This window comes from Cetorhinus maximus, unplaced genomic scaffold (genome assembly GCF_964194155.1).
Source record: "Cetorhinus maximus unplaced genomic scaffold, sCetMax3.hap1.1 HAP1_SCAFFOLD_973, whole genome shotgun sequence".
In the NCBI taxonomy this organism is placed as follows: domain Eukaryota; kingdom Metazoa; phylum Chordata; class Chondrichthyes; order Lamniformes; family Cetorhinidae; genus Cetorhinus; species Cetorhinus maximus.
The window spans coordinates 57,501-82,500 of NW_027596915.1; the positions used below are offsets into that span (position 1 = coordinate 57,501).

The following is a 25,000-nucleotide window of genomic DNA, read 5'->3' on the forward strand; positions in this document are numbered from 1 at the left end:
CGCCAAGTTTGCGGATGACACAAAAATAGGTGGGAAGGCCAGTGGTGAGGATGACACAAAGAGTCTACAGAGGGATATAGACAGGTTAAGTGAGTGGGAAAAAACGTGGTAGATGGAATATAATGTGGGAAAATGTGAGGTTCTGCACTTTGGCAGGAAGAATAGAGGAGCTGAATATTATTTAAATGGAGAAAGACTGCAGAAAGCTGCAGCACAGAGGGATTTGGGGGTCCTCGTGCATGAATCCCAAAAAGCTAACATACAAGTTCAACAGGTAATAGGGAAGGCAAATGGAATGTTGGCCTTTATTTCAAAGGGAATGGAGTATAAAAATGGGGAAGTCTTGCTAAAACTATACAAGGCACTAGTTAGACCACACCTAGAATACAGTGAACAGTTTTGGTCCCCTTATCTAAGGAAAGATATACTGGCATTGGAGGCAGTCCAGAGAAGGTTCACTAGGTTGATCCCGGGGATGGAGGGATTTTCTTATGAGGAGAGGTTGAGTAGGTTGGGCCTGTGCTCATTGGAGTTTAAGATTCTTAGCGGCTTGACAGGGTAGATGCTGAGAGGTTGTTTCCCCTTGTGGGAGAGTCTAGGACCAGAGGGCATAATCTCAGAGTAAGGGGGCGCCCATTTAAAACAGAGATGAGGAGGAATTTCTTCTCTCAGAGGGTAGTCAATCTGTGGAATTCTTTACCACAGAGGGCTGTCGAGGCTGGGTCATTAAGTATATTCAAGGCTGAGATAGACAGATTTTTAATCAGTAAGGGAATCGAGGGTTATGGGGAAAAGGCAGGAAAGTGGAGTTGGGGATTATCAGATCAGCCATGATCTCACTGAATGGTGGAACAGACTCGATGGGCTGAATGGCCTACTTCTGCTGTTTCATCTTATGGTCTTATGGTCGTACTGGTCAAATGCGGCCTTGATATCAAGGACAGTCACTCTCACCTCACCTCGGGAGTTCAGCTCTTTTGTCCATGTTTGAACCAAGGCTGTAATGAGGTCAGGGGCTGAGTGGCCCTGGCAGAACCCAAACTGGGAGCCACTGAGCAGGTTATTGCTAAGCAAGTGCCGCTTGATAGCACTGTTGATGACCCCTTCCATTACTTTACTGATGATGGAGAGTAGACTGATGGGGCAGTAATTGGCCAGGTTGGATTTGTCCTGCTTTTTGTGTACAGGACATACCTGGGCAATTTTCCACATAGCCGGGTAGATGCCAGTGTTGTAGCTGTACTGGAACATCTTGGCTAGGGGAGCAGCAAGTTCTGGAGCACAAGTCTTCAGTACTATTGTTATGGGCCTAGTGCTGGAAAATGGGATTAGATTAGTTTGGTACTTGTTTGACCGGCGCAGACCCGATGGGCCGAAGGGCCTTTTTCTGTGCTGTCGACCTATATGACTCTATGACTATGACTCTATTACCGGAATATTGTCAGGGCCCATAGCCTTTGCACTATCCAGTGCCTTCAGCCGTTTCTTGATATCACGTGGAGTGAATCGAATTGGCTGAAGACTGGCATCTGTGATGCTGGGGACCTCCAGAGGAGGCCGAGATGGATCATCCACTCGGCACTTCTGGCTGAAGATTGTAGTAAATGCTTCAGCCTTATCTTTTGCACTGATGTGCTGGGCTCCTCCATCATTGAGGATGGGGATATTTGTGGATCCTCAACCTCCAGTGAGTTGTTTAATTGTCCACCACCATTCACAACTGGATGTCCACATCCACAAACATTCACTCCCTCCACCACCGACGCACAGTAACAGCAGTGTGTGTACCATCTACAAGATGCACTGCAGGAATTCACCAAGGCTCCTTCGACAGCACCTTCCAAACCCATGACCACTACCATCTAGAAGGACAAGGGCAGCAGATAGATGGGAACACCACCACCTGGAAGTTCCCCTCCAAGTCACTCACCATCCTGACTTGGAAATATATCACCATCCCTTCACAGTCGCTGGGTCAAAATCCTGGAAATCCTTCATGGCAGACTGGTACAGAAGGTAAAGTCACACGGGATCAGAGGTGAGCTGGCAAGATGGATACAGAATTGGCTTGGTCATAGAAGACAGAGGGTAGCAGTGGAAGGGTGCTTTTCTGAATGGAGAGCTGTGACTAGTGGAGTTCCGCAGGGATCAGTGCTGGGACCTTTGCTGTTTGAAATATACATAAATGATTTGGCGGAAAATGTAACTGGGCTAATTAGTAAGTTTGCAGACGACACTAAGGTTAGAGGAGTTGCAGATAGTGAAGAGGATTGTCAAAGGATACAACGGGTTTTAGATCAGTTGGAGACTTGGGCGGAGAAATGGCAGATGGAGTTTAATCCGGACAAATGTGAGGTAATGCATTTTGGAAGGTCTAATACAGGTAGGAATTATACAGTAAATGGCAGAGCCCTTAAGTGCATTGACGGGCAGAGGGATCTGGGTGTACAGGTCCACAGGTCACTGAAAGTGGCAACGCAGGTGGATGAGGTAGTCAGGAAGGCATATGGCATGCTTGCCTTCATCAGCAGGGGTATTGAGTATAAAAGCTGGGAAGTCATGCTGCAGCTGTATAGAACCTTGGTTAGGCCACACTTGGAATATTGTGTGCAATTCTGGTTGCCACATTACCAGAAGGATATGGAGGCATTGGAGAGGGTGCAGAGGAGGTTTGCCAGGATGCTGCCTGGTCTGGAGGTTATTTGCTATGAGGAGAGGTTGGAGAAACTCGGATTGTTCTCACTAGAGCGACGGAGATTGAGGGGCGTCTTGATAGAAGTTTACAAAATTATGAGTGGCATGGACAGAGTAGATAGTCAGAAGCTTTTTCCCAGGGTGGAAGAGTCAATTACTAGGGGACATAGATTTAAGATGAGAGGAGAAAACTATAGAGGAGATGTGCGGGGCAAGTTTTTTACGCAGAGGGTAGTGAGTGTCTGGAATTCGCTGCCAGAGGAGGTGGTTGAAGCAGGTACGATAGTGGTGTTTAAGAGGCAGCTTGACAAATACATGAATAGGATGGGAATAGAGGGATACGGACCCCGCAAGTGCAAAATGTTTTAGTTGACGGGCAATATGATTGGCGCAGGCTTGGAGGGCCGAAGGGCCTGTTCCTGTGCTGTACTTTTCTTTGTTCTTTGTTCCCTCCCTAACAGCACTGTGGATGTACCTACACCACATGGGCTGCAGCGGTTCAAGAAGGCAGCTCACCACCACCTTCCCAAGGGCAACTCGGGATGGGCAATAAATGCCGGCCCGGCCAGCGAAGCCCACATCCTGTGACTGAATAAATTTTTTTATAAAGGCTACCCATTAACTGAATTAACCTATTAACCATTAACTGAAGCATGACTCCAAATCCTTGTCTGATCTGCTCATATGTGAACAAAACATTTATTGATCCACTGTGTCTGCATCCTACTGAATTCCTAGACTATCCCACCACTTGCACACATTCCATTCACCCATTTTCAATCTGTGGTTTGCGCTGTGACTATGGGAACACTGTCGCCCTGCCTGCTTTCACTGTGCAACAGATTAAACTGTAAATCAGAGCAGACACTGCTCTATCTTAGAATCATCGAATATTACAGAGAGAGGCTACACCCAGCTCCAAATCAGCTCCGCAAAAACATCTCCTCCCTATACCGAGTCCTGCGGAACCTCCCTACACCTTCCCCCTCCGACAGGAAACCAGCCACTCCCTGTGAAGTTTTGCCTCCAAGCCTTTAGCAAGTTACCTCCCTTTAATCCCCAGTGCTTCTAATTTCCACTAAGTCTGTCACACAATAGTTTATCAGATATCTTTTGGAAGTCTACAGGATTTTGCTGCATCAAACACTCTCTGGTCGTTGGTGTCAGAAAGGTTTACTGCCCAAGATCAGAGCTGACTGTGTTGGGGGTGATATATTCACATGGATGGAGGATTGGTTCACTCACAGGAGACAGAGAGTCGGAATAAATGAGTCATTTCAGGTTGGCCCAACTGTATCGAGTGGAGTGCCGCAGGGATCAGCGCTGGAGACTCAATTAGATCTGATTCATATTAATGACTTGGACGAAAGGACTGGGTATTGCAGCCAAGTTTGCTGATAATAGAGAGATAGGAAGGGAAGCAGCTTGTGAGGAGAGCACAATGATTCTGAAAACATAGATTAAGAGAGTGGGCAAAATGTTGGCAGATGGGGATGTGGGAAAATGTGAGACTGTCCACTTGGGCAGAACGAATAAAAACACAGATCATTATGTAAAAGGAGAGAGACTGTGGAATGCTGCAGTGCAGAGGGACCTGGGTGTCCTGGTACATGAATCACAGAAAGTTTACATGTAGGTGCAGCAAGTGATGAGGAAGGGATTTAAAGGAAGGATGCCCGAGTCCTGTATCCTAGCAGACAAATAGCCTCTGGTTGGCCAGGCCTGGCTTATCAAATGCAGATGGCCTTTGTACAGTTCTCTTTGAATGTGGTCTCTGCAGCCCCCAGGGCATCATTCGTGCCCCTTCCGAGATAACGAGGTGTCGGTCACTGCCACTCTGCCGTGCTAGCTCCTTTCATCCAAGTGTCACAGACAGACAGAGCTTCAGCCATTGTAATAGGTCTTCTCCAGTTTTTAACATTTTAGGAATTAGCCATGAGGATATCTATATATACTTTATAAAATGTAGACATTGTGAGGACTCAGCCCTCTGAAGGTTTCTAAAACAAAGTATGACAGCCAGCCCCATATAGATAGGGTAAGTCAGATGACCAAAATCTTGGTCAAAATATGGGTCTTGAAGAGTGTCTTAAAGGAGAAAGCCAGGTGGAGAGGTTTAAGGAGGGAATTCTGGAGCTTGGGGCCCAGGCAGCTGTTGTGTCTGTACTCTCTGTCTCTCAGTGTGTCTGTACTCTCTGTCTCTCGGTGTGTCTGTACTCTCTGTCTCTCGGTGTGTCTGTACTCTCTGTCTCTCGGTGTGTCTGTACTCTCTGTCTCTCGGTGTGTCTGTACTCTCTGTCTCTCGGTGAGTCTGTACTCTCTGTCTCTCGGTGTGTCTGTACTCTCTGTCTCTCAGTGTGTCTGTACTCTCTGTCTCTCAGTGTGCCTGTACTCTCTGTCTCTCGGTGTGTCTGCACTCTCTGTCTCTCGGTGTGTCTGTACTCTCTGTCTCTCGGTGTGTCTGTACACTCTGTCTCTCCTTGTTGTGTCTGTACTCTCTGTCTCACGGTGTGTCGGTACTCTCTGTCTCTCCCTGTTGTGTCTGTACTCTCTGTCTCTCGGTGTGTTAGGTACTCTCTGTCTCTCGGTGTGTCTGTACTCTCTGTCTCTCGGTGTGTCTGTACTCTCTGTCTCTCGGTGTGTCTGTACTCTCTGTCTGTCGGTGTGTCTGTACTCTCTGTCTGTCGGTGTGTCTGTACTCTCTGTCTCTCAGTGTGTCTGTAATCTCTGTCTCTCGGTGTGTCTGTACTGTCTGTCTCTCGGTGTGTCTGTACTCTCTGTCTCTCGGTGTGTCTGTACTCTCTGTCTCTCGGTGTGTCCGTACTCTCTGTCTCTCGGTGTGTCTGTACACTCTGTCTCTCCTTGTTGTGTCTGTACTCTCTGTCTCTCGGTGTGTCTGTACTCTCTGTCTCTCCCTGTTGTGTCTGTAGTCTCTGTCTCTCGGTGTGTCTGTACTCTCTGTCTCTCGGTGTGTCTGTACTCTCTGTCTCTCGGAGTGTCTGTACTCTCTGCCTCTCAGTGTGTCTGTACTCTCTGCCTCTCGCTGTGTCTGTACTCTCTGCCTCTCGGTGTGTCTGTACTCTCTGTCTCTCGGTGTGTCTGCACTCTCTGTCTCTCGGTGTGTCTGCACTCTCTGTCTCTCGGTGTGTCTGCACTCTCTGTCTCTCGGTGTGTCTGTACTCTCTGTCTCTCGGTGTGTCTGTACTCTCTGTCTCTCGGTGTGTCTGTACTCTCTGTCTCTCGGTGTGTCTGTACTCTCTGTCTCTCGGTGTGTCTGTACACTCTGTCTCTCCTTGTTGTGTCTGTACTCTCTGTCTCTCGGTGTGTCTGTACTCTCTGTCTCTCCCTGTTGTGTCTGTACTCTCTGTCTCTCGGTGTGTTAGGTACTCCCTGTCTCTCGGTGTGTCTGTACTCTCTGTCTCTCGGTGTGTCTGTACTCTCTGTCTCTCGGTGTGTCTGTACTCTCTGTCTCTCGGTGTGTCTGTACTCTCTGTCTCTCGGTGTGTCTGTACTATCTGTCTCTCGGTGTGTCTGTACTCTCTGTCTCTCGGTGTGTCTGTACTCTCTGTCTCTCGGTGTGTCTGTACTCTCTGTCTCTCGGTGTGTCTGTACTCTCTGTCTCTCGGTGTGTCTGTACTCTCTGTCTCTAGGCGTGTCTGTACACTCTGTCTCTCGGTGTGTCTGTACTCTCTGTCTCTCCCTGTTGTGTCTGTACTCTCTGTCTCTCGGTGTGTTAGGTACTCTCTGTCTCTCGGTGTGTCTGTACACTCTGTCTCTCCTTGTTGTGTCTGTACTCTCTGTCTCTCGGTGTGTCTGTACTCTCTGTCTGTCGGTGTGTCTGTACTCTCTGTCTCTCGGTGTGTCTGTACTCTCTGTCTCTCGGTGTGTCTGTACTCTCTGTCTCTCGGTGTGTCTGTACTCTCTGTCTCTCGGCGTGTCTGTACACTCTGTCTCTCGGTGTGTCTGTACTCTCTGTCTCTCCCTGTTGTGTCTGTACTCTCTGTCTCTCGGTGTGTTAGGTACACTCTGTCTCTCCTTGTTGTGTCTGTACTCTCTGTCTCTCGGTGTGTCTGTACTCTCTGTCTCTCCCTGTTGTGTCTGTACTCTCTGTCTCTCGGTGTGTTAGGTACTCTCTGTCTCTCGGTGTGTCTGTACTCTCTGTCTCTCGGTGTGTCTGTACTCTCTGTCTCTCAGTGTGTCTGTACTGTCTGTCTCTCGGTGTGTCTGTACTCTCTGTCTGTCGGTGTGTCTGTACTCTCTGTCTGTCGGTGTGTCTGTACTCTCTGTCTGTCGATGTGTCTGTACTCTCTGTCTGTCGGTGTGTCTGTACTCTCTGTCTCTCGGTGTGTCTGTACTCTGTCTCTCGGTGTGTCTGTATTCTCTGTCTCTCGGTGTGTCTGTACTCTCTGCCTCTCGGCGTGTCTGTACTCTCTGCCTCTCGGCGTGTCTGTACTCTCTGTCTCTCGGCGTGTCTGTACTCTCTGTCTCTCGGCGTGTCTGTACTCTCTGTCTCTCGGCGTGTCTGTACTCTCTGTCTCTCGGCGTGTCTGTACTCTCTGTCTCTCGGCGTGTCTGTACTCTCTGTCTCTCGGCGTGTCTGTACTCTCTGTCTCTCGGTGTGTCTGTACTCTCTGTCTCTCGGTGTGTTAGGTACTCTCTGTCTCTCGGTGTGTCTGTACTGTCTGTCTCTCGGTGTGTCTGTACTCTCTGTCTCTCGGTGTGTCTGTACTCTCTGTCTCTCGGTGTGTCTGTACTCTCTGTCTCTCGTTGTGTCTGTACACTCTGTCTCTCGGTGTGTCTGTACTCTCTGTCTCTCGGTGTGTCTGTACACTCTGTCTCTCGGTGTGTCTGTACACTCTGTGTCTCGGTGTGTCTGTACTCTCTGTCTCTCAGTGTGTCTGTACTCTCTTTCTCTCGGTGTGTCTGTACTCTCTGTCTCCCGGTGTGTCTGTACTCTCTGTCTCTCGGTGTGTCTGTACTCTCTGTCTCTCGGTGTGTCTGTACACTCTGTCTCTCGGTGTGTCTGTACTCTCTGTCTCTCGGTGTGTTAGGTACTCTCTGTCTCTCGGTGTGTTAGGTACTCTCTGTCTCTTGGTGTGTCTGTACTCTCTGTCTCTCGGTGTGTTAGGTACTCTCTGTCTCTCGGTGTGTCTGTACTCTCTGTCTCTCGGTGTGTTAGGTACTCTCTGTCTCTCGGTGTGTCTGTACTCTCTGTCTCTCGGTGTGTCTGTACTCTCTGTCTCTCGGTGTGTCTGTACTGTCTGTCTCTCGGTATGTCTGTACTATCTGTCTCTCGGTGTGTCTGTACACTCTGTCTCTCGGTGTGTCTGTACTCTCTGTCTCTCGGCGTGTCTGTACTCTCTGTCTCTCGGCGTGTCTGTACTCTCTGTCTCTCGGCGTGTCTGTACTCTCTGTCTCTCGGCGTGTCTGTACTCTCTGTCTCTCGGCGTGTCTGTACTCTCTGTCTCTCGGCGTGTCTGTACTCTCTGTCTCTCGGCGTGTCTGTACTCTCTGTCTCTCGGCGTGTCTGTACTCTCTGTCTCTCGGTGTGTTAGGTACTCTCTGTCTCTCGGTGTGTCTGTACTGTCTGTCTCTCGGTGTGTCTGTACTCTCTGTCTCTCGGTGTGTCTGTACTTTCTGTCTCTCGGTGTGTCTGTACTCTCTGTCTCTCGTTGTGTCTGTACACTCTGTCTCTCGGTGTGTCTGTACTCTCTGTCTCTCGGTGTGTCTGTACACTCTGTGTCTCGGTGTGTCTGTACACTCTGTGTCTCGGTGTGTCTGTACTCTCTGTCTCTCGGTGTGTCTGTACTCTCTGTCTCTCGGTGTGTCTGTACTCTCTGTCTCTCGGTGTGTCTGTACTCTCTGTCTCTCGGTGTGTCTGTACACTCTGTCTCTCGGTGTGTCTGTACTCTCTGTCTCTCGGTGTGTTAGGTACTCTCTGTCTCTCGGTGTGTTAGGTACTCTCTGTCTCTTGGTGTGTCTGTACTCTCTGTCTCTCGGTGTGTTAGGTACTCTCTGTCTCTCGGTGTGTCTGTACTCTCTGTCTCTCGGTGTGTTAGGTACTCTCTGTCTCTCGATGTGTCTGTACTCTCTGTCTCTCGGTGTGTCTGTACTCTCTGTCTGTCGGTGTGTCTGTACACTCTGTCTCTCGGTGTGTCTGTACTCTCTGTCTCTCGGTGTGTCTGTACTCTCTGTCTCTCGGTGTGTCTGTACACTCTGTCTCTCGGTGTGTCTGTACACTCTGTGTCTCCTTGTTGTGTCTGTACTCTCTGTCTCTCGGTGTGTCTGTACTCTCTGTCTCTCGGTGTGTCTGTACTCTCTGTCTCTCGGTGTGTCTGTACTCTCTGTCTCTCGGTGTGTCTGTACTCTCTGTCTCTCGGTGTGTCTGTACTCTCTGCCTCTCGGTGTGTCTGTACTCTCTGTCTCTTGGTGTGTCTGTACTCTCTGTCTCTCGGTGTGTCTGTACTCTCTGTCTCTCGGTATGTTTGTACTGTCTGTCTCTCGGTGTGTCTGTACTCTCTGTCTCTCGGTGTGTCTGTACACTCTGTGTCTCGGTGTGTCTGTACTCTCTGTCTCTCGGTGTGTCTGTACACTCTGTCTCTCGGTGTGTCTGTACTCTCTGTCTCTCGGTGTGTCTGTACTCTCTGTCTCTCGGTGTGTCTGTACTCTCTGTCTCTCGGTGTGTCTGTACTCTCTGTCTCTCGGTTTGTCTGTACTCTCTGTCTCTCGGTGTGTCTGTACTCTCTGTCTCTCGGTGTGTCTGTACTCTCTGTCTCTCGGTGTGTCTGTACTCTCTGTCTCTCGGTGTCTCTGTACTCTCTGTCTCTCGGTGTGTCTGTACTCTCTGTCTCTCGGTGTGTCTGTACTCTCTGTCTCTCGGTGTGTCTGTACACTCTGTCTCTCGGTGTGTCTGTACTCTCTGTCTCTCGGTGTGTCTGTACTCTCTGTCTCTCGATGTGTCTGTACTCTCTGTCTCTCGGTGTGTCTGTACTATCTGTCTCTCGGTGTGTCTGTACACTCTGTCTCTCGGTGTGTCTGTACTCTCTGTCTCTCGGTGTGTCTGTACTCTCTGTCTCTCGGTGTGTCTGTACTATCTGTCTCTCGGTGTGTCTGTACACTCTGTCTCTCGGTGTGTCTGTACTCTCTGTCTCTCGGTGTGTCTGTACTCTCTGTCTCTCGGTGTGTCTATACTCTCTGTCTCTCGGTGTGTCTGTACTCTCTGTCTCTCGGTGTGTTAGGTACTCTCTGTCCCTCCCTGTCACGGTGTGATTAACATTATCGGTATCACTATTTTGCATTATTGCCATTTCCTGTCTCCTTAACTGTCCTAATCTCCCCTCAGATGAACCCACATTCCCACTTCTATCTTTTAAAGTCCTACCTTGCTTGTTCACCTGAACCCTGTTCCCAGCACAATTCAGACTGTCTCAGTGGTACAGCTCCCACTTTCCCCAGTACAGGTGCTCCTGCTCCATGAGCCAAAACCCAGTTCTCCCAAACCAAACTTTAATGCTCACATAGAATTCTCTAAATTTACTTACACTCCAGCAGTTTGCTCCTGGTTCAGGTTGTAATCCAGAGATGATGTGGTTCTGCTTTTTAATTTAGCCTCTGGAATTTTATAATCTGGAAACAGATATTTTACCCTGTCCTGTCGATGTTGTTCATATCCCCGTGGATCACAGAGACTGGATCCTTCCCCTCCCAGAGCAAAATCCCCCCCAGCCCCTAACCCTGGGATCAGATACACAGATACAGGCGGCAGATTACAGCGTTTCTTCCTGTTATCCCTTTATACAGACCCACTCGTGGCACAGACCACAGTCCCCCCTCCAAACCTCCTCCTCCCCCCTCCACACCTCCCTCCTCCTCCTCCTCCCTCCGCACCCCCTCCTCCCCCTCCTCCCCCCTTCCCCTCCTTCCCCGTCCTCCCCCCTCCGCACCTCCCTCCTCCCCCCTCCTACCCCTCACACCTCCTCCTCCTCCCCCTCCTCCCCCTCCCCCCTCCTCCTCCCCCCCTCCTCCTCCTCCCCCCTCCTCCCCCTACTCCCCCTACTCCCCCCCCCCCCATCCTCCCACTCCCCCTCCTCCCCCTCCTCCCCCATCTTCCCCCCTCCTCCTCTCCCCTCTGCAGCCCCTCCTCCCCTCTCCTCCCCCCTCCGGCCCTCTCCTCCCCCCTCCGCACCCCCTACCCCCTTCGCACCCCCTACCCCCTTAGCGTCGCCTACCCCCACATAGTTAAGTCTGAGAATGCACCTCAGTTTCCAAGACATTTTGCACTTTGACCCCTGACCTCCTTCTCTCCCTGACTCTTTTCAGCCAATCATGTAAGGTCCGGTCGGCCGTTGTATTTAACTGACCCACATCACCTTCCCCCTCCGGCAATCACTCCATTTCCAAATTCTCATCCTTCTTTTCAATTCCCTCCATGGCCTCATCCCTCCCTCCTCCATGGCCTCATCCCTCCCTCCTTCATGGCCTCATCCCTCCCTCCTTCATGGCCACCCTCAGCCCTCCCTCCTCCATGGCCTCAGCCCTCCCTCCTCCATGGCCTCATCCCTCCCTCCTCCATGGCCTCATCCCTCCCTCCTCCATGGCCTCAGCCCTCCCTCCTCCATGGCCTCAGCCCTCCCTCCTCCATGGCCTCATCCCTCCCTCCTTCATGGCCACCCTCAGCCCTCCCTCCTCCATGGCCTCAGCCCTCCCTCCTCCATGGCCTCATCCCTCCCTCCTCCATGGCCTCATCCCTCCCTCCTCCATGGCCTCAGCCCTCCCTATTTCTGTAATCACCTCCAACCCCACAACTCCCAAAGGCGTCTGCTCTCCTCTAACTCCACCCGGATGAATATCTCTGATCTGAATCGCTCCACCATTGGGGCCGTGTCTTCCACTGACTGGGCCCCAAGCTCTGTAATTCCCTCCCAACACCTCTCCGTCTCTCCGCCCTCTCCGTCTCTCCGCCCTCTCCGTCTCTCCGTCTCTCCGCCCTCTCCGTCTCTCCGCCCTCTCCGTCTCCCCGTCTCTCCGCCCTCTCCGTCTCTCCGCCCTCTCCATCTCCCCGTCTCTCCGCCCTCTCCGTCTCTCCGCCCTCTCCGTCTCCCCGCCCTCTCCATCTCTCCGCCCTCTCCGTCTCTCCGCCCTCTCCGTCTCTCCGTCTCTCCGCCCTCTCCGTCTCCCCGCCCTCTCCATCTCTCCGCCCTCTCCGTCTCTCCGCCCTCTCCGTCTCTCCGTCTCTCCGCCCTCTCCGTCTCGCCGCCCTCTCCGTCTCCCAGCCCTCTCCGTCTCTCCGCCCTCTCCGTCTCTCCGCCCTCTCCGTCTCCCAGCCCTCTCCATCTCCCAGCCCTCTCCGTCTCCCAGCCCTCTCCGTCTCTCCGCCCTCTTCGTCTCTCCGTCTCTCCGCCCTCTCCGTCTCTCCGCCCTCTCCGTCTCCCAGCCCTCTCCGTCTCTCCGCCCTCTCCGTCTCTCCGCCCTCTCCGTCTCCCAGCCCTCTCCATCTCCCAGCCCTCTCCGTCTCCCAGCCCTCTCCGTCTCTCCGCCCTCTCCGTCTCTCCGTCTCTCCGCCCTCTCCGTCTCTCCGCCCTCTCCGTCTCCCAGCCCTCTCCGTCTCTCCGCCCTCTCCGTCTCTCCGCCCTCTCCGTCTCCCAGCCCTCTCCGTCTCCCAGCCCTCTCCGTCTCCCAGCCCTCTCCGTCTCCCAGCCCTCTCCGCCTCTCCGTCTCTCCGCCCTCTCCGTCTCTCCGCCCTCTCCGTCTCCCAGCCCTCTCCGTCTCTCCGCCCTCTCCGTCTCTCCGCCCTCTCCGTCTCCCAGCCCTCTCCATCTCCCAGCCCTCTCCGTCTCCCAGCCCTCTCCGTCTCTCCGCCCTCTTCGTCTCTCCGTCTCTCCGCCCTCTCCGTCTCTCCGCCCTCTCCGTCTCCCAGCCCTCTCCGTCTCTCCGCCCTCTCCGTCTCTCCGCCCTCTCCGTCTCCCAGCCCTCTCCGTCTCCCAGCCCTCTCCGTCTCCCAGCCCTCTCCGTCTCCCAGCCCTCTCCGTCTCCCAGCCCTCTCCGCCTCTCCGTCTCTCCGCCCTCTCCGTCTCTCCGCCCTCTCCGCCTCTCCGCCCTCTCCGCCCTCTCCGTCTCTCTACCTCACTCTTCCTCCTAGAAGTCACTCCTGAAAACCTCCCTCTTTGACTCACCTCTCCTAATATCTCCTTATGTGGCTCAGGCTTTCAAACTAGGTTTGACCCAGCTCCTTGGAAGCACGCAGGGAGTGATGACTGTATTAAAGAGGCTATATAAATGCAAGTTTTAGTTGATTGACTGGGCCGTATTGAAAGTGAACTCCCTGGATGTGTCACATCGGAAGATATATAAATATAAGTTGTATGTTTATTGCTCTTTCCCCAGGATCCAGGATTCAGTATTGGTCATGTGGAGAAGGAGCCTGATTGGCTGATGACTCCTCCTATCAGGGTGGGCTGGGATTGGTTGACCCTCTCTGCTGTCCTAACTCTGCCCTGTGTGCCTCACTGCTCCTCTCTCTCATTCCTGTTGGACTCTGTGTAAGTCCACAGCTCAGTGTTAGCCCAGGAGGTGGTGCGGTGCCGTGGGTAGTGTCCCTGCCCCTCAGCCAGAAGCTATGGGTTTGAGTCCTGCTCCAGGACATGATGACCTAGGAAGGTGTGTTCATGTCGCAGCCAAACAGCTTGAGCATCAACTTGTAAATCCTTGTAAATAAGAGAGCAAGGCATTAATGTGGAAATGATAAACGGATAATGACATCGGAATATAATTGAATTTTACATTCAGTTTGAGGGAGAGAAGAGTGGGTCTAAGACTAGTATTTTAAACTTAAATAAGGGCAATTATGAGGGTGTGAAAGCAGAGTTAGCTAAAGTGAACTGGAAAATGAGGTTAAGGGATATGTCAATAGAGGTTTAGTGACAGACATTTAAAGGGATATTTCAGAATACACAGAATATACACATTCCAATGAGAAAGAAAAATCTCAAGGGGAGAATCCATCATCCGTGGTTAATTAAAAAAGTTAAAGACAATATCAAACTTAAAGAAAAAACATATAATTACGCAAAGACAGGTAGCAGGTCAGAAGATTGGAAAGAATATAAAACACAGCAAAGAATGACAAAAAGATTAATAAGGAGGAAAAATTAGAGTATGAGAGAAAGCTAGTGAGTAATATAAAGATGGATAGTAAGAGTTTCTATAGATATTTAAATAAGAAAAGGGTTAACAAAGGGAGCGTTGGTCCTATAGAGAGTGAGTCTGGGGAATTGCTAATGGAAAGTAGGGAGATGGTGGATGAATTGAACAGGTATTTTGCTTTGGTCTTCACTATAGAGGAGACAAGTAACATCCCGGAAATATCTGTGAATCAGGAAATGAGAGGGAGGGAGGAACTCGGGAAAATTACAATCACCAGGGAAGTGGTATTGAGCAAATTGTTGGGGCTGTGGGGCTGACAAATCCCCAGGTCCGGATGGACTTCACCCTAAGAGGCAGAATGTTTTTACCCTGTGGGCAGGCGCGTGCCTGACCTGAACAGGAGTGAAGTAGTTCGCGGTGACATTGGCCAAGGGTCCCGATGTCACCAGGCGCACTCAGGCGATCTTTCAGCCAGCAGGAGCACGCGAAAGGCAGGAGTGTGCCCCCCGACAGTTCAGAGGCCTGGTAAAGCCCTTAAGCAGTGAATGACATTGCATTTCTCACTGCCCGCTCGAGCGTTCAGTTGGTGGGTGGATGATGAGCCCAGGCAGCCTTTGCATTTTTCACAAAACCTCATCCATGGGCGGAGTGAGGGTTCCGACGGATACTGACAAAACAATAAAACCTTTTTCGAATCTTTTTTTGACATGTCTCTCTTCATGTGACTGAGTCACGTGTGGGGACATGTTTATATCATTTGTAAAATGTTTATTTTTGTATTGAAAATTCTCCATCTCCCTGAGGCAGTGCTACTCCCCTGCACACATGCAGACGACAGCGCTCCCTGCTGCCTCACCCTGGCAGTGCTCGGGCTGGTAACTGGCCGGTCAGTGTGAAATCACGCTCAGCGCATGATCACCGCCAGCGATTGGTCTCACAGCCTTTCCTGAGCTCACCCACTGCACCAGCCCGATGAGGGGAAACTCCTGCTCAATGTGTTGAAAGAAGTGGCCAGTGAGATAGTTGATGCACTGGTTTTAATTTTCCAAAATCCCCTAGATTCGGGGAAGGTTCCATTAGATTGGAAAATAGCAAATGTAATTCCTTTATTCAATAAGGGAGGGAGACAGAAAGCAGGAAACTATAGGCCAGTTAACCTAACATCTGTCATAGGGAAAATGTTAGAAGCTGTTATTAAAGATGTTATAATAGGCACTTAGAAAAATTCAAGGTAATCAGGCAGAGTCAACATGGTTTTGTAAAAGGGAAATCATGTTTAACCAGTTTATTGGAGTTCTTTGAAAGAGTCACATGTGTTGTGGATAAAGGGGAACCGGTGGATGTGCTGTACTTAGATTTCCAGAAGGCATTTGATAAAGTGACACATCAAAGGTTATTGCAGAAAATAAAAGCTCATGGTGTAGGGGTAACTTATTGGCATGGATAGAGGATTGGCTGGCTAACAGGAAACAGAGAGTTGGCATAAATGTGTCTTTTTCTGGTTGGCAGGATGTGACGAGTGGTGTGACACAGGGATCAGTGCTGGGGCCACAGCCTTTTACAATTTATATAAATGACTTGCATGAAGGGACTGAGGGAATGGTGGCTAAATTTGCTGACAACACAAAGATAGGTAGGAAAGTAAATTGTGAAGAGGACATAACGAGGCTACAAAGTGACATCGATAGGTTAAGTAAATGGACAAAGATCTGGCAAATGGAGTATAATGTGGGCAAATGTGAAATTGTTCATTTCGGCAGGAAGAATAAAAAGACAAAACAAAAACAAAAATACCTGGAAAAACTCAGCAGGTCTGACAGCATCTGCGGAGAGGAACACAGTTAACGTTTCGAGTCCGAATGACTCTTCAACAGAACTAAAAGACAGGTTAGGCTTGTATCCACTGGAGTTTAGACGATTAAGAGGCGACTTAAATGAAACCTTTAAGATCCTGAGGGGTCTTGACAGGGTGGATGTGGAGAGGATGTTTCCTCTTGTGGGAGAATCTAGAACTAGGGGTCATGGTTTAAAAATAAGGGGTCACCCATTTAAGACAGAGATGAGGAGAATTTTTTCTCAGCGGGTTGTGAGTGTTTGGAACTCTCTTCCTCAAAGGGAGCTGGAAGCAGAGTCTTTGAACATGTTTAAGGCAGAGCTGGAGAGATTCTGGATGGCCGGTGTGGATCAGAGTGTGAACAGCACGGGGTTGAGTTTCCCTGTTTGAGCCAGGGTGGAGTTGGGAGCTGCCTCTTTGCCCTGCCTGTTCTGAAGGTCCCGGTGTTGTGGGTCTGCTCTGTATTTTGGACAGAGAAGCTTTAGAATTATACCATTCAGTCCAAATTAATTCTCCCCATCCCTTCTGCTAAAATGCACAACCTCACACTTTTAGGAACATAGGAACAGGAGAAGGCCATTCAGCCCATCGAGCCTGCTCCACCATTCAATACGATCATGTCTGATCGAACACTTCAATGCCTTTTACCCACACTATCCCCATAACCCTTTACGTTATTGTTAATCAGAAATCTATCAATCTCTACCTTAAACACACTCAGTGACTGAGTTTCCACAGCCCCCTGGGGTAGAGAATTCCAAAGATTCACAACCCTCTGAGTAAAGACATTTCTCCTTGTCTCGGTCCTAAATGGCTTCCCCCTTATTTTGAAATTGTGTCCCCTGGTTCTAGACTCCTCGACCAGGGGAAACATCTCACCTGAATCTACCCTGTCTATCCCTTTAAGTATTTTGTAGGTTTCAATGAGATCACCTCTCATTCTTTGAAACTCTGGAGAACACAGGCCCAGTTTCCCCAGTCTCTCTTCATAAAACAGTCCCGCCATCCCCGGAACATGGTGAAAGTCTGGTGAACCTTCGTTACACTTCCTCCGTGGAAATAATATCCTTTCTGAGGTAAGTGGACCAAAACTGCACCCAGTACTCCAGGTGCGGTCTAACCAAGTTTCTGTACAGTTGAAGCAAGACTTCTCTACTCCTGTACTCAAATCCTCTTGTGATAAAGGCTAACATTCCAATAGCTTCCTAATTGCCTGCTGCACTGGCATGTTAGCTTTCAGTGACTTATGGACAAGGACACCCAGGTCCCTTTGTACATCTACACTTTCTAACCTCTTACCATTTAAGAAATACTCTGCACACCTGTTCCTTCAACCAAAGTGGATAACCTCACATTTTTCCACATTATATTCCATCTGCCATGTTCTTACCCACTCACTGAGTCTGTCCAGATCCTCTTGGAACCGCTTTACATCTTCCTTTAAACACACATTCCCGCCTAGCTTTGTATCATCCATGAACTTGGAAATATTACACTTGGCCCCTATATCCAAATCATTGATATACATTGTGAACAGCTGGGGCCCAAGTACTGATCCTTGCCGTACCCCACTAGTCACAGCCAACACGAGAATGACCCGTTTAGTCCTACTCTCTGTTTTCTGCCTGTTAGCCAATCCTTAATCCATGCCAGTATATTGCCTCCTATCCCATGTGCTTTTATTTTGCTAATCAACCTCCTGTGGGAGACTTTATCAAAAGCCTTCTGAAAATCCAAGTATACTACGTCCATCGACTCTCCTTTATCAAGTTTGTTAGTAATATTCTCAAAAAACTCCAACAGGTTCATCCAATATGATTTCCCATTTGAAAATCCATGCTGACTATGCCCAATCAGACCATGATTAACCAAGTGTCCATTTATCACATCCTTTATAATTGATTCTAGCATTTTCCCTACCGCTGATGTAAGACTAACAGGTCTGTAGTTCCCTGTTTTCTCTCTCCCTCCCTTCTTAAATTGTGGGATGACATTTGCTACCTTCCAATCTTCAGGAACCATTCCAGAATTTATAGAATTTTGGAAAATGATCACCAATGCATCCACTATCTCTATAGCAACCTCTTTCAACTCTCTGGGATGCAGAATATCAGGTCCTGGGGATTTATCAGCTTTCAATCCCATTAATTTCTCCAGTACAATCTTCTTACTAATTTCCTTCAACTCCTCATTCTCCCTAGTCCCTTGGATCTCTAAATCTGGGAGATTTCCTATATTTTCCCCAGTGAAAACAGACAGAAAATAATCATTTAGCCTGTCTGCCATTTCTCTATTCTCCATTAGAAATTCTCCTGATTCTGCCTGTAATGGACCCACATTTGTCTGAGCTCAAACACTTCCTTTTTACTTCTCTATAGAAGCTTTTACAGTCTGTTTTGATGTATTTTGCTAGTTTATATTCACATTCTATTCTCTCTTTCTTTACAGTTTCCTGGCCGGCCTTTGCTGTTTCTACAAACCTCCCAATCCTCAGGTTTACTACTACTTCTGGCAACTTTATAAACCTTTTCTTTTAGCCTTATACAATCCTTAACTTCCTTTGGTTAAACTTTAACTTAACTTCCAAGGTTGACTGACTATTTTGGGGTTTTTGTACCTTGAAGGAATGTATAGATGCTGTAAACTATGTAATAGTTCTTTAAAGACTATCCAATGCCTGTGTACGGTCAAACCTTTTAATGTATTTTCCCAATCCACCTCAGCCAATTTGTCCCTCATACCTTCATAATTTCCTTTATTCAACTTTAACACCCTTGCTGCAGTGAACTGCCTCACTTTCAAACATCATGTATAATTCTATCACATTGTGGTCACTCAGCCCCAAAGATTCTTTTACAAGATTATTAATTAGCCCTTTTTCATTACATAATACTAGATCTGAAATAGCCTGTCCTCTAGTCGATTCCTCAACATTCTGCTCTAGAAAACCATCCCTAACACACTCCAGAAACTCGTCTTCCACAGCATTAGGTTTACCCAGTCTATATGAGATTGAAGTCACCCAGGATTACTGTATTGTCCATGCTACATGCTTCTCTCATCTCCTGATTAATACCATGCCCCACATTACCACTACCGTTTGGTGGCTGATAAACAACTCCAACCAGTGTCTGCTGCCCTTTGCTGTTTCTTAGCTCCACCCAAACAGATTCCACACATTGTTCTTCCAATCTGAGACCCTCCCTTACTAATGCACTGATCCCATCCCTTAGTATCAGCGCAACTCCACCTCCTTTCCCATCTTGTCTGTCCTTCCTCAACGTTGAATATCCTTGAATATTCAGTTCCCAGTCTTGGTCACCCTGCAGCCAAGTTTCTGTAATGACAATTATATCAGACCCTTTTACCTCTATTCGTGCCTTTAGATTATCTACCTTATTGTGAATGCTGCGCACATTCAGGTAGAGTTTTAAGCTATTTAAACACACTCCCTAACAGCAGCTTCTCACCAAACAATGAACTTACGGTTTTCCTGGGATGTCACTGCTTGAGTAGAGGTGTCCCTCGCAGGTCTGGCTGTCCCAGCTGCTGGGAGGTGAGTGAAGGCCCCGAGCCTCACCCTCTATTTATCCTCTGCCCGAGTAGAGGTGTCCCTCGCAGGTCTGGCTGTCCCAGCTGCTGGGAGGTGAGTGAAGGCCCCGAGCCTCACCCTCTATTTATCCGCTGCCCGAGTAGAGGTGCCCCTCGCAGGTCTGGCTGTCCCAGCTGCCAGAATGTGCGAAGGTGAATTGAATTCCACCTGGCAATTGGCCGTTCGTTCCGCTTGCCTCTGTCCCGTTGCAGTCAGTTGATTTTATATTCACTGTTTTCCACTCTCCAAGTTTGGTATCATTGGCAAATGTTGAAACTTTGCTCTGAATTCCAATATCCAAGTCATTTATAAAAAGCAGTGCTCCTCACAATGGGGAGGGAACACCACCTCCCATTCCCCACCACGCGCTGGCTTCTGTCCTGAAGCTCAGTTTTTTATCCATTTGGACACTGACCCTCCTATTCCATTTTGTTAACCAGCCTTTTATGCGGTATTTTGTCAAATGCTTTCTTAAAATCCATATGAAAAGCATTCACCCAATTCCGATCATCAGCTCCCTCTGTAACATCATCAAAAAATTCAATTCAATGAGTAAAGCACAGTCTGTCTTTTACAGATCCACGTTTTCTCTCCTTCATTAACTCAAACCTCTCCAAGTTCCGGTTCATTTTTTCCCGATTATTGTTTGTAAAGCCTTCACCGCCGCTGATGTTAAACTGACCAGTCTGTAGTTACTGGGGCTGCCCGACAACACTTTCTTGAACAAAGGGTGTCACATTTTCCACTCTCTGACCTTCCGGCATCTCCTCTGTTGCTCGGGTATGATATGTGTATTAACACTGGCGAGGGTTACTACCTCACTATTGTTTGGACCTGTTAGTTTGAGCTGGATAAGGAGTGTATCTGGTTGTAAACTCTCTGTAACCCTCTCAACCTCCATCTCCCTTGCAGGAAATATGCTCAGATCCACAGTTTTTCATTGAAGGAGCCACTCGCACTGATATCTGCCAGGGGGCCCTGGGTAAGTACTGGGTCTTTACTCTGCGCTTGGAGTTATTTTATTCATTCATGGGATGTGGCCATCGCTGGCTGGGCCAGCATTTATTGCCCATCCCTAGTTGCCCTTGAGAAGGTGGGGGTGAGCTGCCTTCTTGAACTGCTGCAGTCCGTGTGGTGTAGGTACACCCACAGTGCTGTTAGGGAGGGAGTTCCAGGATTTTGACCCAGCGACAGTGAAGGAACGGCGATATATTTCCAAGTCAGGATGGTGAGTGACTTGGAGGAGAACTTCCAGGTGGTGATGTTCCCATCTATCTGCTGCCCTTGTCCTTCTAGATGGAAGTGGTCGTGGGTTTGGAAGGTGCTGTCGAAGGAGCCTTGGTGAGCGTATGTCACTGGGTTGACCCTCTGGTGAAGGCATTGTGTTCCTATTGAACAGGCTAGAGGGTCACGTTATCAGGGTGGGGGGCGTTCAGGGAAAAGGGGTCAGGCTGGTGGGGAGAAGGGGACGGGGCAGAGAGACCACAGCGCTGAAGTGGTGGGGTGCGGCCAGAGCAGTGGGTTTGTGGGTTTGGAGGGGAAAGGTCAGAGTGGTGGGGTCACCTTGTCACCTTCCTCCTGTAGCAGACGGCCATGACCCCAGGATGCACATATTCAGGGTGTGCGCACGTTTTATTTGGCCTGTGTTTAGGGTCCGACCGCTGGATTTTGGGACGATGTCTGTGGTGTGGAGCTCCATGTAGTGGCTGTGTATAAGGGTCAGGGTAGGTGTTTAGCATCTGGGTTCGGTGTAGTTGCAGTGTTTAGGGACTGCACTTAGGGACTGGGTGCTGTGTTTAGGGACTGCGTTTAGAGATCGTTGCTGTGGGGACTGTGTTTCCAAGCTGTGTTTCAGTACTCCATTTTGGGACTGTGTTAGGAATTGTGTCTCAGGGCACTTAGGGTTGTGCATACTGCATTTTACCAGCCACCTCGATGTGGTGGAGAGGCTTGTGTGCTCCAATCCCTTGAGTGATGCCACTAGGAACTCTTTGGTGCCAAGGTCAGGGCGTTGTGCCAGACAAAGTGTGGTCCAAAATGTCCTCAATGGCAGAACAGGCAAAGGAAGACTGAGTGTCTCATTGGCTGCAAAGGCAGAAGGCGGCTGCAGTGGCAAGATGGTCCTTGTCATCGTGGTTCAACACGTCACTGAAATCTGACCACCAACCTGTTAAGATTATGTGGACAATGACAGTATCCCAAGGTGCCCACATTGTAAAGTCACGCACAGGCTTCTACCAGGGGGCACCCAATAAGCCTTTTGGCGATGGAAAATTGGCAATGGGGTCAGGGCTGTGACCTGGGGGTCTCGAGTCAAGAATCTGCACACAGACAACAGATGCATGAAGGTTGTTGGACACCTGCATTGGGGCAGAGTCACCTTTGGACAGCAGCAACTGTGACTGAGCAGTCCTCTTCAGGATACCCACTGCTCACCACAAATGGGGAAGGATCTAGAAAAGGTGCTCTCAAAATAGGCTGTCCCACTTCTGGGGAACCACATACTGACCGTCTTCATGGTCAAAGAAAGAAAACTTTAAACTTTGCAGCCTGGAAGGTTGGGATTTGAACCCACATCCCCCAGAGCTCGAGCCTGGGCCTCTTGGTAACGGGTCCAGAGACATTTCCACTATGTAACCATCTCTCCCTGTGCCCAGACCATTGGGTCCGAGCATGGTCGTCACCGGGGCTGGTTCAATGAAAACAATGCTGAAACATGTGATCCCCTAGAACAAAAACAAGCAGCCCTCAGTGCCTGGCAGAGCAACCCAAGGCCGTAAGTCAAGAAGGCAGCATTCCAACAGTTCAAGGCCGTGACCCAAAGACAAGGGACGAAAGGTAGGTAGAGAAAGCCTGAGAGATCCAACCGTATGCTGACCACCATGACATACCAAGCTTTTTGGAAGCCATCAAGACCATCGATAGACCAAGGTCAAATTGACAAAATCCCTTTCGCTTACAGAATGGTCTTTCCCTTCTAAAAGGTGACCATGTCGTCTGGCAACACTGGAAAGAACATTTTGAACAACTCCTCGACCGTGAATCTATATTAACAACTGATGCTCTCCAGGCTTTCCCCCAGTAGCCTGTTGTAGAATCCATGGTGAACAACCAGGTGGGGGAGAGCTACAGCCAGCAATCAAACACATGATAAACAACAAAGCCTGTGGCCTCCATGGTATTCCAGCGGAGGTTTCCCAGCTGGTGGGTTGTTTGCTCACTCACACCGAGAGTCCACACAGTCCTCCTACTGATTTGGGAAGAAATGATATGAATGCAGCTATCCTGAATGGAAGAGCCCCCTTCAAAATCCAGCCCAGGGTCAAACAAGGCTGTGTGATCGCCCCAAAACTATTTACAACCTACCAGGCAATTCACCCCAAAGATCAACTGCCCACTGGTGTGAGTATTAAATACTGCCGGTGTGAGTATTAAATTCCGCCGGTGTGAGTATTAAATACGGCCGGTGTGAGTATTAAATACGACCGGTGTGAGTATTAAATACGGCCGGTGTGAGTATTAAATTCCGCCGGTGTGAGTATTAAATACCGTCGGTGTGAGTATTAAATACTGCCGGTGTGAGTATTAAATACCGCCGGTGTGAGTATTAAATACTGCCGGTGTGAGTATTAAATACTGCCGGTGTGAGTATTAAATTCCGCCGGTGTGAGTATTAAATACCGTCGGTGTGAGTATTAAATACGGCCGGTGTGAGTATTAAATACCGCCGGTGTGAGTATTAAATACTGCCGGTGTGAGTATTAAATACGGCCGGTGTGAATATTAAATACGGCCGGTGTGAGTATTAAATACGGCCGGTGTGAGTATTAAATACGGCCGGTGTGAGTATTAAATACGGCCGGTGTGAGTATTAAATACGGCTGGTGTGAGTATTAAATACGGCCGGTGGGAGTATTAAACACGGCCGGTGTGAGTATTAAATACTGCCGGTGGGAGTATTAAATACGGCCGGTGTGAGTATTAAATACTGCTGGTGTCAATATTAAATACTGCCGGTGTGAGTATTAAATACTGCCGGTGTGAGTATTAAATACTGCCCGTGTGAGTATTAAATACGGCCAGTGTGAGTATTAAATACTGCCGGTGTGAATATTAAATACTGCTGGTGTGAGTATTAAATACTGCCGGTGTGAGTATTAAATACGGCCGGTGTGAGTATTATATACTGCCAGTGTGAGTATTAAATATGGCCGGTGTGAGTATTAAATACGGCCAGTGTGAGTATTAAATACTGCCCGTGTGAGTATTAAATACGGCCGGTGTGAGTATTAAATACTGCCGGTGTGAATATTAAATACTGCCGGTGTGAGTATTAAATACTGCCGGTGTGAGTATTAAATACGGCCGGTGTGAGTATTAAATACGGCCGGTGTGAGTATTAAATACGGCCGGTGTGAGTATTAAATACGGCCGGTGTGAGTATTATATACCGCCGGTGTGAGTATTATATACCGCCGGTGTGAGTATTAAATACGGCCGGTGTGAGTATTAAATACGGCCGGTGTGAGTATTAAATACGGCCGGTGTGAGTATTAAATACGGCCGGTGTGAGTAATAAATACGGCCGGTGTGAGTATTAAATACGGCCGGTGTGAGTATTAAATACGGCCGGTGTGAGTATTAAATACGGCCGGTGTGAGTATTAAATACGGCCGGTGTGAATATTAAATACGGCCGGTGTGAGTATTAAATACGGCCGGTGTGAGTATTAAATACGGCCGGTGGGAGTATTAAATACGGCCGGTGGGAGTATTAAATACGGCCGGTGGGAGTATTAAATACGGCCGGTGGGAGATGGAAAACTCTTTAACCTCAGTCACCTCCATACCGGAACTGAACTGCCCACCATGGACAGACATGATCTGGAGTCTGCGGCTCCAGTATTGTCGTCCACTCTACCCCAGGCTCACAAGCCAGGCCTGATCTCTTCAATTCGACAGACAAGAGATTGGGCTTGTCCTTGAATATGACCAAAAGAAAACACCTGTCAACCCACATCTGCTCAGCCAAATATTCCAGCCCCTGTTTGTGTTGAAGGAGAGACTCTGGACTATGTTGACCCAACACCAGCTCAGCCTTCTCCAAACTACAGCCGTGAGCATTTGACAACAATTGGATTGCGACCTGAAAGGAGAGAATGTGCGAGCTGATGGGGAGAAGGCAGGGCAGTGGGAGCAGGTAGAATGCTCTTTCACAGAGTCAGTGCAGACTCGATGGGCCAAATGGCCTCTTGCAGCAAAGGTTCTGTGATTTTGTGAAGGACCTCCACAGGTCAGCAAGCGTGCTTGTGTACGGAGCTGTTGTTGTTACCAGACTCCTGTACAGCAGCGGGACCTGGGCTGTGTATCAGTGACACATAACAACACGAGTGCAATTCGATCAATGATGCCCTCACCGTATACTCTGCATTCAATGCAGGACCATCAAACCAGCACCAGCGTCCTTCTCCAAACCAACACCACAAACATTCAGGCCAAATTCCCACAAAATCAAACTTGATGGACTGGACTCTGTCTAAATGGTTAAAAACTAGTTGTGAATGGTGGTGGACAATTAAACAACTCACTGGAGGAGGAGGCTCCACAAATATCCCCATCCTCAATGATGGGGGAGCCCAGCACATCAGTGCAAAAGATAAGGCTAAAGCATTTACTACAATCTTCAGCCAGAAGTGCCGAGTGGATGATCCATCTCGACCTCCTCTGGAGGTCCCCAGC

At 49.1% G+C, this 25,000-nt stretch overlaps 1 protein-coding gene across 1 annotated transcript in view; it reads left to right on the plus strand.

Annotated features, from left to right (window-relative positions):
* LOC144675366 (calpain-2 catalytic subunit-like) overlaps positions 1-25,000 on the plus strand; it is a gene marked incomplete at its 3' end in the record, with an annotated part of 93,180 nt that overhangs the window by 21,911 nt on the left and 46,269 nt on the right. The window contains exon 2 of the mRNA XM_078536195.1: positions 20,175-20,244. Coding sequence (XP_078392321.1) covers positions 20,175-20,244 — 70 coding nt within the window. The remainder of the gene's footprint in view (positions 1-20,174; positions 20,245-25,000) is intronic.